Source organism: Biomphalaria glabrata, chromosome 7 (genome assembly GCF_947242115.1).
Source record: "Biomphalaria glabrata chromosome 7, xgBioGlab47.1, whole genome shotgun sequence".
Taxonomy (NCBI): Eukaryota; Metazoa; Mollusca; class Gastropoda; family Planorbidae; genus Biomphalaria; species Biomphalaria glabrata.
The window spans coordinates 38,205,273-38,220,652 of NC_074717.1; the positions used below are offsets into that span (position 1 = coordinate 38,205,273).

The window sequence follows — 15,380 nt, forward strand, 5'->3', positions numbered from 1 at the left end:
TTATAGTTGTCATTATGGTAATAAATTTAATTATTCAGTTTTGAAAAGTTTCACCCTTCACCTATTCCTTAGTCTGTTGGAGCACCACACACGATATGTTGACCAACTTTCTCCATTCCTCTCTGTCCCTTGCTTTGGATAGAGTTTCTCCCAAGTTACAATTGGGTAGTAGGTCAAGTTCATTTTACAAAGTGTTACAGGCTAAAGCTAAGGGAACAGATATATATATATAGTAAACAATACAGCAGACTAACACATACAAACATCTTGAGCTAATAGGTAACTTATAATTTTTCCTTGTACTTGTTCAGGTCACACTGTTTTGGGACATAATCTGTTTTAACTGCAGATACATGAATTTATATATTTAAAACAGCTCTTGAATAACATAACAAATTCAAGTCCATTTTTCAGTCCGTAATTGAAATATAATTGAAAGCCCCATGGAACAGTCTGACAATTATTGAGGGAGAACTAAAAAGGGTTTTTGTTAGAATAATCCAAATGATTAAAAAAAAACAAGTTTTTGGTTTGGATGTTTTTGTTTTTTTTTAAACTGCTTTAATTAAACAAGTCTTTCTTGTTGAACACCACTGTAGAATACAATAGTAGCAGCCATTTACAGCTTTATATATGAATATAATGATATGTACTTTATATAACAAAATAAGAAATAGCTACGTTATGTTTTGAAGTCCCATCATTGACTGCTTCCATTGTTCAAGGGACATGCATCAAAGTAAGAACACAAAGGTGAAAAGATTACTCTTTCAACTGATGTTTCTAAGTCTGGACCTGTGCATGCCATGAAAAGTTGTATTTCAATTGCCAACTTATCCTGGAAACAAGCTTGTGCTTGCTGGTTACAAAACAACAAATGAAACCACACCAAAGTCTGACAATTTTTTAGCAAGTTTTAAAAAAAATCACATAAATGCCTATCTATGTACACATGAAAACAAAATAAAAATATTTTGTCAACTGCCACGAACAAAAACACAAAAATGCTAATAAAGTGTCAAGACTAAAATGCTATAGTTATGTACACACGGAATGGTAGAAGATCACAAAATCAAAAACAAACTGAACAAAATAGCAGATAAACAAAGTCAAAATATATCTCTCTAGAAATGAGAGTCTGAATATTGTAGTATAACTTGTCTGTGCTAATCAAATGTAGGACCACTGAACTAATTAAGCTATCAGCAAAACATTCCCAACCACAAGCATGTTATCTACTGTTTGTACAGCATATTCATTCAAATAAATTTTTTTTTTCAAATTTCATACATTAATTTTTTTTAAACTTGTAAAATGTAACACACCTTCGTTTTTTGCCATACTGATACAATTTTCTCAGAGGCCTGATAAAATGATACCACAATGTATCATGTCATACTTTCCTAAGTGATAAGTAAGCATAGCATTTGTACACATTTTGTTAGTACAACTGACAAAATACTAGACTTGTCACACATACAGATTTGTTATAAAGGAATACAACATGTCATATATCCATTGTAATTATAAACAAGTTATAATAAAAAAAAAACTGAATGATACTAATTCGTGTCTATAATTAATCCTCTTTATTTAAATAAAAATATCAACTTTTTCAGGCATTTCATCTCATTAAAAGCTAAAACATGTAGTTGTGGTCTATGTTCAGGGCAATGCTTTCAGCCTATATTTAATGTATTACTACATTATTGAAGAGCTCAGTAGGACGGATGAGGAGCTGGGACAAAAGGGGAACTGAAGCCACCAGAACAATCAACTTAAAATACTTTCCCAAACGGATTACCATTAGTGGTCAAATGTTTCCTGACCAGACTTGGAACTGTGGGAGTGGTGGTTTCTTAATCTCACAGAAAAAAGAATACTACTGTGGACCAAACAGTACGACAAATAGAGTAAAAAAGAAATGCATAGAAAAATAAAACATTCTCATACTGATATGTAAAGAGATCACTGCACACACAGAAAAAACACAGAGAAAAAAACTTTTGAAAAAAAAAACAACCCAAAATAGAAGGCTATGTACAGGTACTTTTATGTTTTTTCTATAACAACAATTAGGTGTAATCTTGACTCTGCCAGACATAAAAACATACTGTAACACATTGAGGTTCTAGCCTCCAGTGCTTTGATTTGTTCAATATTTACATTATTATTGCACTATAGTCACTTCATCACAACCCAGAATAAAAATAAAACATTTTCTCTAAGTAAAGAAACAGTTTAGAATTCAAGGGATCCATTTCATCAATAAAATTAAATAGTCTTCAATAGGTTTAAATTGTCTTCAATAGGTTTAAATAGTCTTCAATAGGTTTAAATTGTCTTAAATACCGGTAGGTTTGCACCAAACTCAGAAATGAGTTGGGTTTTTTTTTGTTCATCTTTTAAGTACATGCAAAAGAAGTTAAGAATTCAATTAACAAACAGCTCAAAATTAAATTAAAAATTATCTATGAAAATAAAAATCTCAGAAGTTTCTTCAGAAATAAAGAATTATTACATTCTATGTCTCAATTTCTTCTCTGAGTCTCTCTCGACATTTCTTCAGTTTTGCTTTAAATGTTTCAGATATGAAAATTATTATCTTATCTTATTAGCTAGCAGACGCTACTTCAAAAAAGATGATTACATACTACTTGTGTCCCTATGTCAATCTAGTCATGCATGTTAATCAATGACTTAAATTCTGCCAAGTCATTGGCTTCCCTGGCTGACTCAGGCAACCTGTTCCATGCTCTAATACAAGCCCAAATCTCTGCAGATAGTAATGACAGACAGGATTCTAGCTCAGGAAGATGGTGATGACAGTCCTAAGTTGGAAACTGCTATAACAAATTAACTACATTCGGTGGGGAAGAGCAGCAACAACAAAGTAATAAAAAAAAATTAATAGTTGAAAGTGAACTGAAATACTAAGTTACTGAGTGCCCAGCACTAGATAAGCGTGCAATCTACAATCAAAGTGTTGAAGAAACATTCTTCACTTAAGACCACCGCAAATAAATAAATATTACAATCTAAAAATATTTACAAGTGAAAACTTTCCTTCTTACAAAAATCATTTTTTTGTTTTCATGCTCAGTGTATTTTATGTTTCCAAGTGCACTGGAGGAAATGAGGGAATGATGTTAATATAATTTAAGGGGGACAGTGCCCGTCGACCTCCTCGTGGTGTCCCCGTGGTGTCCCCTGGTAACTGGAGTAAGTCCACCCTTTGCTCTCAGGGTGGTCCGAAAAGGGCAAACGTTGCGGGAGCCCCAACTTTCCTAGCAGGCTGGTGAGGTCTGGGCAATGCTAAGCTCTGATCGACATAACCCCTGCACGCTCGTCTGGTGTAGGAATTTGTGTCTGTCGGGGCTTTAGCTAATGTTGAACTGACCAGCCACCGCCCTGGAGACTAGTGGAGGGTCAAGCCATCAAAATATTTGCGGGCCCTAAAACTGGTGGCTTTAAAAAAAGGTCTCCTGCCTCACTCCACTTTCGTGGATTAAACCCTGCCCATACGAGCGAGTGGTTGAATTAACTGATCTTTCGATCGATTCATAGTCCAATGTTCATGTCTGGACTGTTTTCACTGCTCGCTCTAAGGGGCAACCCAAATCTGTCCAGGGCTTTTGCAAGAGAGGATTTAAGCCTCTCAAGCCCTCACTCTAATGGAGTTTGATGATGATGATGAATATAATTTAAGCTGAATATGATGACATCTTTATCTAAGGCTACTGAACTACAGAGATAACAAAAACTCGTGTTGAATATGCCTGCACTATAAATAAATGATCTTAAGAAATGAGTTTCTTTTTAACATTTGATCCCATAAAAACAAAAATCTTTTACATATTTATGTCCTTTACAATATTCAGTTTAACATCATACATCTGAGGATAAAGGGAACTGCATTTTGACCCGCTGGCTTAGTGTGAACACAGGGTAAACTTTGACCTCAGGGACATTTTGCTTGTCAACACTGTCGGGAGCCTCATCTGGTAACAGTTGGATGAGCCTTTTTCCCCGCACAGAGCTGGATGAGTCAGTGAATGTGATTTTATAGGCCATGATGTATCCTAAGTGGTTCTTGTCCACATAGAGAGTGATGACCACTGGTAGATCTCTAAGTGGTGAAATGATGTTGAGCTGACTGTCCTGACACAGAGCTAGCTGACCATTGACACAGACAATGCCATCAGATTCTGAAGTCATTCCTACCTGTCACATAAAAAGTAGTTTATAAGAATATGTCAAAATCATTAAAAATCATTAATAAAAATAGGTCAAAGTCATTAAAAATGATTAATAAGAATATGTCAAAATCATTAAAAAATCATCTAATTTAGTTCATTTCTGCTGGAACACACAACTTTTGGTTTATAAAGGTCCCAGTTTATTAAATAAATTTTTGCACAAAAAAACGTATCAAGGCCAATTATTATAAATATTGGTACTAGTCATATAGATTTTGTTATGAGAGAATTAACTTTCATTTTGAAATTGCAAGTCCTTGACATTATTTAATCATTAATAAACCTAATTATTTTTATTATACTGCAGCCTTAAAATCATTATTTTAGTATTAAATAAAATTGCATAGCATTTAGAAAAAATAAAAATAAATGGATACCTGGTCTTTGGAGTTCAGAGGTTTGGTGGCTACACCAACACCAAATAAATAACCAGATTTGATATCTCCAAAGTGGTTGGCATTTCTGGAGATATGAACTGACCACTGGGCACTGTGCTCAATTGGTTCCGCTGTGAATGTGTTGGAGCTGAAACCCCAAGTGATTAACAACCTGTTTTGGACTCGTGGTGCCCCACTGACAGTTGCTGGGGAAACCACTGATCTGATAGACGGAGTAATGATGGGACAATCCATTTCAGTGTCGTCTGAAAAAACAAGAAACAACCAATGACAGAGATTCTGGAAGCAAACGGCTTAGATTTAACCATGAGCAATAATAAGCATGATGGTTATTTTATAATTTAATGGAATACATTAGATCATTCTCATTTGAGTCAAAGAACATTAAATACAAGTGACTTGGCAGAGATGTGAACATTTTTGGGTAGGTGTTGAAGTGTTAACCAGATTATATAGTTATAATTTTTTTAGGTCATAAAGGACCAGTGAAATGACTCAGAATATTTACTTTCCCTAAGAATGTAAAAAAAAAAAAGGAAAGTTACGTTCTTCTTTCAAACCTTGCAATCTATAGTGCAGATGATGTAAAGGTAATCTGTTGTTAAGGCCAATGGTTAATGAGGATGTTATAAGGCCAACACAAAAACCTACTGAATTTACTTTCATAGACTTGTCATGTACCCTTTTGGATTATTGGTACATCGGCACAATTTAGGCCATGCCGGTGTCAGTATTAAAGTGGGATGGGCTCACAGGAGTTTTAAAAATCCTGACAATAAAAATAAAGTCTTCACTGAGATTCGAACCCAAGACCACTCAATTCAGAAGTCAAGCTCTTCAATACTCAGACACCCCCAAAGAATAATACTAAGTTAATAAGCCACTTTCTGCCTGGATTCAAAGACATTTAACTTCTTAATTACTCAGCTACCACATTCCATATATTTCTACATAACAGCATTCATAAAATAACATGAAAAGCAATAAACAGTATAAATTCAATGCTGCAAAACACACAAATGTAGTAAAAGGCTTAGCCTGTATATTTAGCTTAATAGGTAAAAAAAAAAATAATGTAAATATTCACTCAATCCAAACCTGATATGTTTGATAACAACGCCAGAGTAGTTGCATGAAAACTCAATACACAGTTATTAATTTTAGCTTCATCATCACTGAGTTGTGTATCCTGGAGATCTGGCATCTGGTCTGATTCACTCCTTAAGAATAAAGAAAGATGTTTCTTTAAATACAGGTAGGATAATAAACAAACTTTTGGTTCCATTTTGCTTTTGAGCCAAATTCTTTATTGGTTTATAAGAGGCAGATAAGCTTAAACAGCCTATCTAGATAGAAATAAATCCGAATTTTTAAAAAATTAAAAAAAGTTTTTTTAAATTGATAAAAATAAATATTATTTAAAACAATAATCAACTTCAAAATATAGAAAAATACCTGGTAAATATTATATACTTTAAATAGCTTAACAACAAAAACAATGTTAAAAAATACTCAATTTCCCAGGTGGTGGCTTATACTAAGGGTAGTGGCGCTTATAATTACAAAAAAAAAAAACAAAAAAAAAACATAACCAGTTTTCACAAAAAAAAGACAAGATGAACTCTTCTTATAGGAAAGTTTAAAGAAATAATAACAGTATCTCAAAAAAAAAATTGTACTACATTAGGCATAAAATGTGACATAGGATGTATGGTCATGCCAATGGGTTAAATATTGACAACACTAAGATTATTTTAATATTATTCTTTATTTCATTTAAATAAGGAATAATTATAGAAAGAAAAAAAAAAGAGATACTGATGAAAAGAAAATTACTATCGAAATAATTAAAAGCAATAAGTGTTGTGGAAAATTATAAAAATGAGTAGACAACATCAGGGTACTTACTCTTTGGATAAAGTAGCAATATGTTGTATGATAGGATCCACTTCATCTGCTCTCTGCAATAACATATCTTCTGATGTATCCCTGTCCTTATCTGAGCCGAGCTCAAAGCTAACTTTATCTTTCAGGTCTGACATTCCTATTTCTCCAGCTAACAGTTTTTTCAAGCCAATCTGCCCAGCAGACATTTTGCGCTCAGAATTTTTTTGGTCCACAACGCTTTTTCTAGTTCTAGCCAGATCATCCTCCACCAGAGCATTAGGTTTTTCTTTCACAGGTGTGTAGAATGTTCTGGTGCTGACACGGTTCTGCTTGGGCGATCTGTCCTCAACACTTTTCTGGCTTGACAACCTGAGGTTGATAGAATCAGAAGATGCTCGTTTTTTCCCCTCTTGCAGTTTATTCCCTTCAGAATCGCCATTTTTAATTTTGTCCCGATCCCTATCCAATGGTTCTGCGCTACTAACACGTATGTCCTGTGACTCACTGAAAGGATCGCTGTACTCTGCTATTTCTGCAGATGATGACACTGTCTCAGAAAAACAGATGGCGGGGGAGGAGAAGTGTCGCTGTGACTGAGCATTGGCTGATGGGCAGCTAAGAGTTTCGGATTTCTGCATGCCAAGTAGGTCCTTACACACAGCCTCTAGGTTCTGACACTGAGACAACAGAGACTTAATCTGCTGGCTGCTGCTCACTAGATTTGAGGAATGTTTGCTGGATATGTCTAAGATGCTCCTGACTGATTTTTTTCTTGCCAACTCTAAAGTCTGAGCTACATCAGCCAGTATACAATTACACTGACTTGAAATGTTGCTGACTGCACACATCTCTAGACTCTGAAAAAAAAAATAATTTAAATTAAATAAAATCTAATAATTGATAATGATTTTTAAAGATTTTTTTACTAAATGATATTCTGAGCTGACCTTTATAAACTGTAATTTTGTGTTGACTGTGCTATCTTTTTTAGCTATGGAATTTATTATAGTATCCAGATCTCCTTTAGCTTTTAGTAATGCTTCCTAAAGGAAAAAAAAAGTAAGTGGCAATACAATTTCTAAATCTATATTAGAGATTTCATAGCACCACTAAATATTGTAACAATTTCATGCACTGTAATCTATGGTTAATGCCATCTAACATATCTAGTGATAAATTAATTTAAAGGTGTCTCAAAAGTAATTATGATTGACCTGCAAATGCTTTTTGGCTGTTTCAAGGTCCAGAATTATGTGATTGCAGTGCTGGCCGATGCCTTGACAGACACACAGATGACATGCTACTACTTTGCAGGTGCCACAAAATATACTAGCAACTTCACATTCATGGTCGGGGCAGTGAATGGAGCTTTCAAGAGTTTCCTTCATCATGGGTTTCATCAGCTTAGAAATAAGAGTAATAAGAGAACAGCATCTTAGCTACTGTCAAATCTGTGACCATTACAGACAAAGAAAATCTAATAACTTTAACTATACAAAACAGAAATGAAAACACTAATTCATATTTATCGTTAATGAAAATTTAGACATAAATCCTATCTTTCCAAGTTTCTTTCAAATGGAGACCAGACAGGACAACTTATAAATCTCAATCCCTGGCCCAAGATACAACAGACTATCCAATGGCATTTATACTTTTTTTTTTGTTATTGTCAATTACTTTTTTTTTTAATGGTTTATTCAGATTATACTTTCATTTACACTAACACAGAAGACGAACAGGTTAACGAATCCACATCCAGACCATATAATACCGTTAAGCAGTCAAGGTTATTGAGAAATTGCATATACTGAAAAGTAATAAATGTATGAAATGAGTAAATAAAACATTTCTTTATTATTTGTACCTTATGCTTGGATAGAGGTCCACGTTTGGGGTGGTATTTACCAAGACAGTTTTGACAATACAGGACTGTACACTGTGAACAAAACCAATCAGCAGGGTTCTTGTCTGGGCCTTCACACATTCCTGGAATCATTATTATTATTATTATAAATATATATTAATGCAAATATCTTCAGTAAATATTTCATCATTGCTTAAGTAGAGTAAGTTAAATCTTTTCTTCAGTAATCTTGAGAAAGTTATTTCCCTTTAACATTTTATGCAGCTCAATGTAAAAGGGAAGACTATAAGTGACTACAGAACTAGTTCACTGAACCAAATGCATTCAAGAATAAACATGTGGCTAACACTAAAATATTGCCTTGATTTTTCTCCTTGGGATGATGGACCATTCAAATGTATGAACTGGTATCAGGCAGTTATAAAACTTAACTATTACTAAAGACCCTCATACTATTTAATGAGTCTATAAACCTATCAATCACTCTATGTCACAACATATCTGTAATTGTCACAACATATCTGTAATAATAAGTACAGTTCCCCTTTCAGACCTTGAATTCTATAGGGCAGCTGATGTTAAGATCATCTGTTTCTTAGGCCAACAATTAACAAGCAGGATGTCATGTGACCAACCACGTATAATTTCTCTAACTAAACCAGGTACCCATTACAGATGGGTGGTGCCCTACAAATCCCAAAATTCAAAATCCCAGTCTTCAAAGAGATTCAAACCCAGGACCTCAGGTTTGGAAGCCAAGCACTTAACCACTCGGTCACCCATGTGATGATGGTCTACAGAATACTGAATGATAAGAAGATGGGAAAACGTGATAGAACTTACTATGCACTACACTTGTGAGATACGAAAAAAAGATTATATCTTAGGTCCAACGAACACCAGATTTCTGTGTGGCATTAGGATGAACTAGATCTCTGCCTCCTCTTTTTACACCGCTAAATATACGGGCAGTTTAGTACTTTAAACATCTTCACCCACCATATCGCAGTAATTGAATAATAACTAAAGATCTATACGACTAGAACAGAAATAAAAAGGTGTACTAACCACATAGAAACTCTTCTGAGTTGTTTGTTGAAGGTGAATCAGGCTTGTCCTGGCAATCATTAACATCTGATTCTTTATACAATAGTTTCCCTGCCTTGCTCATATTGTGGCTGCGTATCTCCTGATAGCGGAAGACTATATTTTCCAAGGCAAGATTCTTAGGGAGCTTATTAATTTGATCAGCTATCAACTTATGGCTTTCTCTGCAGGCTGGACATTCCATGCCTATTCAATACATATAAAATATTATTTTTGCGCTTGAACTTGGCTACCTAGAGTTGTGTTTACTAAGCGCCTAAAGGCAGCACGGAAAACAAACTCCTAGATACCCCCCCACCACCCCACTAGTCCACAAATGAGATTGGACCAAAAGCTCTCTGAGCATGCTATAAGCATGAAAAGTAGCGCTATGCAAAAGCTATAATAATAATATTATATATATATATATAAAATAAATAAGTACAAATGTTACATAAAGGAGTTAAAAAAAAAAAAACACTCACTAAAGAGAGTTCATCTATATCTTGTTTAACAAGAGAGTATGCATTACATGCTATTTATTGCAATATCACTTTCAATTACAACTTAACGAACTGCTTTTTTTTTTAACAACTGTGTTTTGAAAAAAATGTTTTATTCATTATAATGTTTTAGCATAAACAAGAACATTTAAAATAAAAATTTGTCAACATATTTAAAATGTTTCACCTAACAAAAAAAAAATGTTTTTACTCTAAAGATAATGCATCTAAAGGACAGGTACTGATTTTTACAATCCAAGTTAACTTGTGGTGGTTTTAGAGAGTTAATGATGAATTGTTATGTCAATGTTAAAAAAGAATGTTACTAACCATCTTTTCCTTGCTTTGACCTACACTTCATAATATCAAGTAAACATGTTTTACATATGCTGTGTGAGCAAGGTAACATCAGAGGGTCAGCAAACAACTCAAGGCACACTGGACATGTCAGTTCTTCTTCCATTTCAACAAAATTTACATCTAAACAGAGAACATTCAATGAGTGAAAGATTTTTGGTCATTTTTGGACTTATAAATTAGCATGTCATTGAAATTTGTCATTGTATTAATAAAAAAAAATGTAAAGCTTTATATAACAAAGCCTATCACACTGACATTTTGGATGCACTAAAATTATAATCATAATAATAGTAATAAAAATAACATTTATAACACATGAGATCATTCCTTAACCACTCTCAAAAAATTCAACATAGTAAGTTATTAATATTTTGCACTGGAGAATAATTGTATGATCATAAACAATAATACTTTATAAAAGCCAAAAGAAATTTCCTTTAAAAAAAAACCCCTTGAAATAGCTGTATCAACCAGTGTATGTGTACGTGTGTTCTTAATCACTAAAGTGTAAAGGGAATGTAAAGAAAAAGGTATTTTATAAAAGCTACATCTACATGTAGATCTAAAACTGAGGAGCAAAAAAAACTATGAAAGTATGTATTAGGTCCATATGGGTGGGTGAGTCAGGACAGAAAGCTTTAGAGTGGAAATAGGAGGTGGGAAGGAGGAGGCAAGGAAAAGGCTACAACTGATGATACCAAGAAGATTGGGAGTATATCATGGGTGGCTATAGGTAATGGCTGGATTCAGAGAAGTAGATCTAGAAATGATGAACCCAAGAAACACAAATGTGCATGTGTGTGTGTGTGTTGTAGAAGGTTCTGTTTTCTCTCTTGAACTGTTCATATAAACAATAAAGAAAGGAAAACACATCATCCTTAAAGAGTTATGGACAAAGTTTGTGTGTGTTTGTATGTATTGGTGGTGGTTTATGTATTAGGGCTACAAGCAACTGGCCAAAGAAGTGTGTGTAAGTGATCTAGATGGTGGAAGACTGTTCTATAGAAGGAGACTGACAATATTCCTGTTAGTGCAACTAATTCCTTTAACACCAAAAAAAACAATGATATTGCTTAGCATTTTAGAAAACTATATTTTATAAGTAGAATATTAACCCACTGTTACCTTGTGATGAAATATTCTCCTGAGTTTTAACAAGCAAACAGTTAGTGGTGCTGTTGAACATAGTTGACATCGACCTACACAACAGAAGACTACTGTTAGGCATAATACATATTTAGAAAGTGACAATAAATAGTGCCAGTCAGTGGTGCCAGTCAGAGCTTTACAAGGATTTAATTTATGGAGCTAACACATTTTATAGCCTTTTTTTTTTGTAAATGCCTTAACAATGATGAACAGGTAAGGGCAATCAAAAAGAAATGTCAAGGACAATCACCTAAAACAAAAAAATTCCAGGGAGTATTAGTAGATAAAGATAAAGTTTTTTTTTTAGATTATATCTTTATATATATATATATATATATATATATATATATATATATATAGGGTGTCTACCTCATTGAGCAGATGGAAATCTTGTTCAATTCATTAATGACAGAGACTTACGGAGGAGGTCTGGAATGATACACATTTAATACTCAATTGTTTTCTTTTGTTGCTTTTATTTTCCAATAATGTGAAATACAGCCTAGCTATGAATAATGTTCCCGAACTGTACTCTTGTACTCTTATCTACTATTCTAAACCTAGACAATAGCATGAAGCAGAATCTTGCAGGAAAAAAAACAACTGCTCTGAAACATTACTATCAAACGTGAAAAACTGTTAAATGAGACTAAATGAAAGCATGTCCATGGATAGTTTTACTCCTTATCTCTTTCAGTGCAAATTATTTTGATAGGAAAAATGGTTTATACAGGATGAACACAAATTTTCATGGGGGGTAGAATTACTAAAACTAACATAACTTTTTTATTTTTATTAAATAATCTTTTTATTTTATTTTAAAGGAAAATGAATGGGCTACAAAATTATAAAAAATAAAATTTATTATTCAAGAAAATTGTATTTTTCATTAATTTTATACTGATCATGAAAAAAAAGGAAATATATATTATAAAATTAGTTTAAAATCAATTAGATTTAACTTTTTAATTAAACATTTAATAGAAATATATAAAAATTTTAATACTTAACACATGATATTTAATCACTTTAAATTTCATAAAAAATGAACAAATGCACTAAGAAATTGTACTATTTACATTTGTGGGTCCCGGGAAATAAACTAAACAAGAGGAACCATTAACACAATGTTGTCTTTTAAAAAAAAAAACATGTTGTTACTGCATCAAATTTATTACCAAAACAAAGAACAATCACTCCCACATCTGAAAAATGAAAAAAAAAAAAGAGAAATACAAACTTTAACATAAAAAATTAATGTTAATAGCTCTGTAATGGTTAGTCCTAGGAAAAAACTGGAAACATCTATAAACTCGTCATCCATAAAATTGTCAATAAAAATAGATATAATATATTGCTTCATTATGCTACCCATAGTTACAATAATATTATGTTGAAAAGGGTCAGGTCAATGAGGTCCAGCACTAACAGTAATGAACACCTTTACCCGCTCTGTACACTAATGAACACTTCATGTTATTGTATTTAAAAATAATATTATCTTCAATTTTCTTTTTTTTAAACCAAATCAAGACCGGCAGATTAGTGTTACTTTTCCACTCTTAATTGGTCCCTTCTCTGCTTATAACTGACACCATAACCAGGCCATTAGACATAAGTTTTACCTATATACTAAAGCCTACCTAGGTCTAATTGACCCAAATAAAAAAAAAACGTCACGACCCCGCTCACTCTGCTCAGTGACTGTGACCTAATTTTGTACCTGATCGATCCATAATAGTCCCTCCCTCTATGTTTTTTTTTTTCTGATACTGTTGTAGAGAGACAGACTGAGTGAGAGGGAGAGAAGGGTTGTGCCTATCACTGTGTTTGTTTTTTACTATCACTGTGTTTGTTTTTTAATTGTTTCAGCATATTTTTTGCTTTAGCCTTAGTAGCCTATCACTTTAGATTGTCTTTACATTTGTAGAGCATTAGTGTCACGATCTATGATGTGCTAGATGTCATGATCTCTTATAAGCCTCTTAATAATGTCACGTTGAATATGAACTTGATCTAAACTGCACAATCAATGATTGTGATTGCAGAGGATCTAGAAATCATCAGTTGATAAGATGATCATTTCGAAGTTGCTAGTTTATAAGATGATCATCTAGAAGTTGCCAGTTGATAAGAGGATCATCTAGAAGTTGCTAGTCGATAAGACAATCTAAATATATTATATTATATTCAATGAAGAAACTTCTCCTCGTCAAATACAAAAACTTTAATTCAAAACTTGGAAAAGCTATTCACAATATTTACAATGATATACTGTGATTGAATAAAACATAAAATATATATTTCTACTAAATTAAATGATCTACACAATAATATGATCATGTCATCTTCCTTTGAGTTTCAGCACGAGACTTTAGTACATCTTATCTCTAACACGTTCCGCTCGACACTGGAGGCAATCTAGAATCTTTCCCGGACTCTAGAGCGTTACCACGTGACTAGTATCTCTTTGTTGCATGGCCAACCAATAAAATACAACTTAACATACAATAGTTAACATTTCTGACCAATTACAATTATTCTAATAAAAAGTTTCTGTCTACTTGGATATCCCGAGCTAGCTGAAATCTTGCCGACAAGCCTTGAGCTAAATATAGACAAAGCGTACGTGACAATTAGTGATGTCAAGCAAAATAGTAATAACATAGTGTTTAAAAAAATGTAGATCTAGCGCCGCCTCATAAGTCTATAATAGCTCAATGTTCATTAAAATAGCGTTCGTTAATGTCATTGATAGTAATAAATGAATATTAGTGAACACCCCCCTATTTACACAAAGGTTATGACTATGACATGTATGTGTTTTAGGGCCTATTTAGAAGAATTTTAGATAGGTCTTATTTAGCTGGTACCTAAATTTTCTAAAAAAAATCTCCTTCACCCTGGACCTACCTTCCTTCTGTCCTAGAAGAAAAAAATGGCACTGTCCTACCAGTGTTCTTTGAACCTGTGTAAAACCCTAGTTTTTCAGATTAAATGAAACTAAATGTGTCTGAACTATAAAGAAATGGAGTATTACATAAACCAAAACAATACACCTAGTTTCATCATAGCTATCAAAATAAAGGATCGTTTAAACAAAGATTGTGGGGTGTTCACCAATATCAGAAAATAGGGTCAATAGGGAGTGTTTGTTAGATGAAAATGACTATATATATATTATTATTATTATATTAATAAAATTCTGCTAAGATAGAGAATATAATTCTAATCTAGATCTAGAAGTGGACCTTAGTGGTCGATCATCGTAAATCTAGATCAAGATCTAAAATCTAGATCTACTCTAGTACAGTGACTACACTTAGTATGGGGGGGGGGGGGATAATACCTACAACTACAATGCCTACAGTGCTACAGTACAGTAGCTGAGTAGTAGACTCTACTAGATTTAGATCTAGATCTTTGTCATTGTCTAGGATTCAGTAGGATGATCTCTAAATACTAAGTTAATACTTAAATAGTTAAATTAATAAATACTCTAATTAGTCTATAATGATCATGAACAATGAATTGAATGTGAAAGTGAATCATCATAGTGAATGATCATAATGATGTTTAATTGTTTTGCTAACCTTTCCCTTCAAAATGAAAGTGTGATAATTAGTTATTAGTGTGACTTACAAAAATTTTTAAATCCAAATCAGAAATTATTTTTAATTTTAAAAAAATACCGCGACACTATACAAGCTATTCAGAATCTTGAGTCTAGATCTATAAAACTAGACTCTACGGTATAGAATAGAGTCTATGGATCTAGTTAGATCTAATCTAGAATCTAGACAATTTGTCTGTTTCCTACAGTACACTTAAAAGTAAACAAATAGAAATAGACTCATCGCCCACTAACCGG

The 15,380-nt window shown here is 33.1% G+C and overlaps 1 protein-coding gene across 1 annotated transcript; it reads right to left on the reverse strand.

Moving 5' to 3' along the window:
* Positions 1-523: 523 nt before the first annotated feature.
* Positions 524-15,365, reverse strand: LOC106078281 (E3 ubiquitin-protein ligase Trim36-like). Its single transcript, XM_056035291.1, has 11 exons — positions 15,152-15,365; positions 11,486-11,559; positions 10,331-10,480; positions 9,480-9,704; positions 8,412-8,533; positions 7,759-7,947; positions 7,492-7,587; positions 6,566-7,401; positions 5,756-5,877; positions 4,637-4,902; positions 524-4,224 (listed from the first exon to the last, which is right to left on the reverse strand). The coding sequence occupies exons 2-11, from the start codon at positions 11,553-11,555 to the stop codon at positions 3,889-3,891; spliced, it is 2,412 nt and encodes an 803-aa protein (XP_055891266.1). The 5' UTR covers positions 11,556-11,559; positions 15,152-15,365; the 3' UTR covers positions 524-3,888.
* Positions 15,366-15,380: the final 15 nt, after the last annotated feature.